General features: G+C 50.3%; 1 protein-coding gene across 7 annotated transcripts in view; it reads left to right on the top strand.

The window, feature by feature from the left end:
• The first annotated feature begins 589 nt into the window (after window positions 1-589).
• The window catches only part of EBF3 (EBF transcription factor 3), a 120,975-nt gene continuing 117,177 nt past the window's right edge, over window positions 590-4,387 (top strand). For all 7 annotated transcript variants that reach the window (XM_068397975.1, XM_068397974.1, XM_068397972.1 and 4 more), the window contains exons 1-4: window positions 590-965; window positions 1,181-1,337; window positions 1,728-1,791; window positions 2,491-2,546. In XM_068397975.1, coding sequence (XP_068254076.1) covers window positions 832-965; window positions 1,181-1,337; window positions 1,728-1,791; window positions 2,491-2,546 — 411 coding nt within the window. In that variant the 5' untranslated portion in view covers window positions 590-831. The remainder of the gene's footprint in view (window positions 966-1,180; window positions 1,338-1,727; window positions 1,792-2,490; window positions 2,547-4,387) is intronic.

The following is a 4,387-nucleotide window of genomic DNA, read 5'->3' as shown; positions in this document are numbered from 1 at the left end:
GCGAGCGCTTGAACCCCACGCTCCATATATGGCGCTGGCCCCGCCCACCGCCGACGTCATCAGTGACGCCACCTCCCCGCCGTGGCGCGGGCCCGGCTCCCGGGGCAGGGCGCGCTCCTCGGGGAGGGAGGGCCGGGCTCTGCGCGCCTCCGTCCATTCCGCGAGACGCCACGGGCCCGCGCCCCGTTCTCCCGTGTGCCCGGGAACACCTCCGCGGTAATCACTGGTGTGTGCTGGGGGGTTTTTTTTTTTTTCCTTCTTTTTTTTTTTTTTTTTCCCCCTCGTTTATTTGTCTTTTGGAGCAGGAGAGCCTTGCCAGAAAGTGGTCGATTCAGCAGTGTCCTGAAGCTTTTTATATATATTTTTTTTTTTTTTTCCCTGCGCCGAGGCGGTTTTACTAGGATGACACCACGTTGAGCGCGTCTGCAAACAACAACAACAACAAAAATATTTATTCTTTTACCCCCCTCCCTCCAAAAAAACCCCAGCAACCTCGCACTGTCGCCGGCTGCAGTTACACTTTTTCTTTCTTCCCCCCCCCCCTTTTTTTTTTTTTTTTAAACCACCAAACTGGAACGCCATCCAACTCGCCGCACAGAAGTACTCAGTAAATTGTTTATGTCGTGCCAATACAGGACAGATTGAAGAAGGAAGCAAGACTTGAACTGGGCTTTTCTCCTACTGATCACAGGGAGTAAAGTCATCTCTTATATTCCAGTCGCCAAGGAGAGAGAGAGAAAATCAAGCAACAACCGACCCACCCCGTATCTGACATTTCCCTCAATTTTAACCCCTTTTGGTTAGGAGCTGGTTTTGCCCAAATTTGTTTTAATGTTTGGGATTCAGGAAAATATACCAAGAGGTGGGACGACCATGAAAGAAGAGCCGCTGGGCAGTGGGATGAACCCCGTCCGCTCATGGATGCATACCGCGGGGGTAGTGGATGCTAACACGGCCGCCCAAAGGTACGTCTGCCAAATCCTCTCCCGGCGGTTTTCTCCTCCTGTATTTCTCATCCCGGCCGTAAATCCCCCCCCCACCCCACCCCCGCCCGCCCCGTATCAGTTACAGCCTCCCCGCTCCGCGCCGCTCCGCGCTCCCCGCATCCCCCCGCGGCCGCGGAGCCTGCGCGCCCCTTCCCGCCGCTCTCACCCACGCCTTGTCTTGTTTTCTCCCGCAGCGGCGTGGGGCTGGCTCGGGCACATTTCGAGAAACAGCCGCCTTCCAATCTCAGAAAATCCAATTTTTTCCACTTCGTCTTAGCTCTGTACGACAGGCAGGGGCAGCCGGTGGAGATTGAGAGAACAGCTTTTGTGGACTTTGTGGAGAAAGAGAAAGTAAGTCTGCCTGTTATCTTATTTTTTTTATTTTTTTTTTTTAAAAAAAACCCCGTTTCAGCGCGATTTAATTGCTCAAAGGTAATTTCCAGCCCTCACCGTACTCCCGAGGCGCCCGGACCACGTGCGGGTTCCCCCCTTATCACGGCCGCTCCGAATAGATCCCGGGTTTAGTAACTTCTCGCCGCGTCCCCGACTTATTTTAACGCGGGGGGAAACGGCTAAACATGACATATTTGCACCGAGATAATGACATCATCAGCGCTCCACAAAGTGGGCTGAATTTCTGCAAACTGTTAATTCCGAGCGGCTTCAGGGACGGGAAAAATGTGCGTCAGGAGGAGGGAGATCTTTCTCGTGCTAAATGTAATTATTTATCGTTGCTTGCAGGAGCCAAACAATGAAAAAACTAACAATGGAATTCATTATAAACTTCAGTTATTGTATAGCAACGGTAAGTTGTCGTTACCTCATTTTCCAACGTCCGTGTGCCGCGGAAAAGTCTCACTTTCTTTTTTCTAGGCCCTTTTGGAAAGGGATATTAAGATTTTTTTGAGATTAAAATTACACGTGTGAAAACACGGCTCTTTCCTGGGCATATAAGGAAAACAAACCATAAACGATCAATAAGTCAATGGTACTTCACATGATTAACCGGCTGGGCTTGAAGTGGGGAGTAAAAAAAGGGGATCGATAGCTGCTCCCGCACAGCAGCACTTTCCAGGGACTTTTTTTTTCACTTTGGCGAATTAACGGGAATTGCTGGGACGGGGGACGGCGGAGCGGGGTCCCCAAAGGCCGGGGGAGCCCGGGGGGGACGCGGCGGCCGTGGGGCCCGAAGCGCGGCCGGTTCCGCGCGTCCCCGCGGGCCGGGGCTGTGGGTCCGGCAGCGAGCCTGGCCGGGGGGGGGGTCCTGGGCACGGCCCCCAACGGAGGCTCCGGAGGGGACCAGACCTCTATCATTAAGTCACTCCTGTGTCTCTTTTTTCTTTTTTTATTTTTCTTTTTTTTTTTAATTTTATTTTGGAGCCTGGCGCGGGTGCCGATCCCTGTCCGCGGCGGTTAATTGCCTGACCTCATGCTTTCATTATGTAATTTGGGTGGTTCGCTGCTGAAATCCTAACAGGAATCCGTCTCCGCTTTCCCTCCCCAGGAGTCAGGACGGAGCAGGACCTGTACGTTCGCCTAATAGACTCCATGACCAAACAGGTGAGCAACTTTACGCTTTTTCTTGACGCGCAAGTTACTAAGTTTGTATTTTGCCCTCGCTTGGGGGGGCGGGGGGCATGTTAGAGCGATCGACCGCACCTACTCCTAATTTACCTGAGCGAGTAATTCCGATACCCGTTACCGGAGGGTATTTCAAAAAGCGAAAAAGGTGTGTTGTTGCTCTTCGAGGAAGCGTTGGCATCATGAAATAGTGTGTGTGGCATTAAGTACCACGTCATGCGAACAGATGTTTGATATAATTAATTTAGCGAGGGAGAGAAGGAAGCAAAAAACCCATCAAGTCGCCCAGATTTATTTTTAAATGCACTTTTTCCCCGTTGTAACTTTTTTCTGGCGAGATTTTTCCTCGGTGGGAAAAGGGCAGCCCTCTTCCTTAGGCACTCCGACACCCGCCGCCGTTGGTCCTTTTCTTTTATAACGCGATGGTCTAGTAAGGCGAGACGTTTATTTGGATTTAAAAGTTAAATGTGCTGAGGTGAAAAGTCATCTTGTTCTCCTCTGGTCCGCTCTCACCTCCCGGCCCCCCATCTCCATAATTCAGGCTCCGGGCTCCAGGGGTCACCCGAACCCGCCCGCTTCCCTCCGAGCAGCTTCTGGGGCTTCCTCAAACCTCTGTCAGACCTTGTAAATAACATAATTACAAGCAGTTCCTTATTAAATTATTTAACCTGTCTTGGGCAACTTTTCCGATGATAACCGCGTGTTATCAGCGTTGCAGCACAGCAATTAAGGACAGAAAGCTACTTACGAGCTTTGGATTTGATCAACTTCTTTTTTTTTATTATTTTTTTTTTTCCCAGAGAGACATTTCACTTTTTTTTTTTTTTTTTTTTCTGGAGGGGGGTGGGTGGGGAGGCAGGTGAGAATGGAGAATAATTTACAGTGCTCTGGAAATCAGATACCAGGGATGGAAATTAAAACCATTCCACCAACCTGCCGGTTTTTAACACCCCCGGCGTGCTTTGCACGCCAGTTACTGCTATTATACACGGAGTATTTTTGCTAACTTTGCAGTGCCCGAGCAAGGGGCAGGAGAGACCTTCCCCGGGGCCGGGCTGGGCCGCGGGAGCGGAGCCGGCACCCTGCGCGGGCTGCGGGCACGGCCGCGCTCCCCCGCGGAAACTTTCTACTTCTCTTGACTAAAATCGGGTTGGATCTAAACGCCTCCAGCAATAAAATAGTGTGTTTTCCTCCCGGAGCAAAGCAGGGCTGACAGGCGAGGTACAAGCACTCTGACAAAGACGAAGGCGTTGTACCCTTCAATAATTATTTCAATAGGTTACGGAGGAGCCCTTTTAAACCCTGGAGCGCTCTCGAGTTGACAATGTGGGTTTATTTCCTTTGTATATAGCAGCTAAATGTTTTCGGAAATCGCTGTAGTAGTCTAATTAAGAGGCTTACACAGGCAGCTATAAGTTTCGTTACCGATGAGTAAAGGAGCGAAGAGGTTACGTTTTAAGTACACTTTTATTGTTCATTTGGGCTCCGCACCTTTGCAGCAGAAAGGGTGCTGAAAATAAAAGCTTTTAATCTCTCCTCACTGACGGGAGGAAAAAAAAAAATAGCCCAGTAACTGATCAAAGAGTCAATGGCGCTGAACCGACAGTTTATGGATTTCTGTTTGTGCTACAAAATAAAAAATAAATCACTTACAAATACGTGGTTTCATCAGAGGAAAAGTAACAATCACCAGAAGTTATATGGCACGCTGCAACAACAAACAGTCGCGGCCCCAGACTGCTTGTTATGGCTGCGCTGTCAGCTCTGACCCCCTCTGTTTGCAAAACAATACCTGGAGCGGGGCCCCCCCCTAGCTCAGC

This window comes from Nyctibius grandis, chromosome 4 (genome assembly GCF_013368605.1).
Source record: "Nyctibius grandis isolate bNycGra1 chromosome 4, bNycGra1.pri, whole genome shotgun sequence".
NCBI classification, from domain to species: domain Eukaryota; kingdom Metazoa; phylum Chordata; class Aves; order Nyctibiiformes; family Nyctibiidae; genus Nyctibius; species Nyctibius grandis.
The sequence above is the reverse complement of the archived record's forward strand: the minus strand, read 5'-3'. Positions and strand labels throughout refer to the sequence as shown.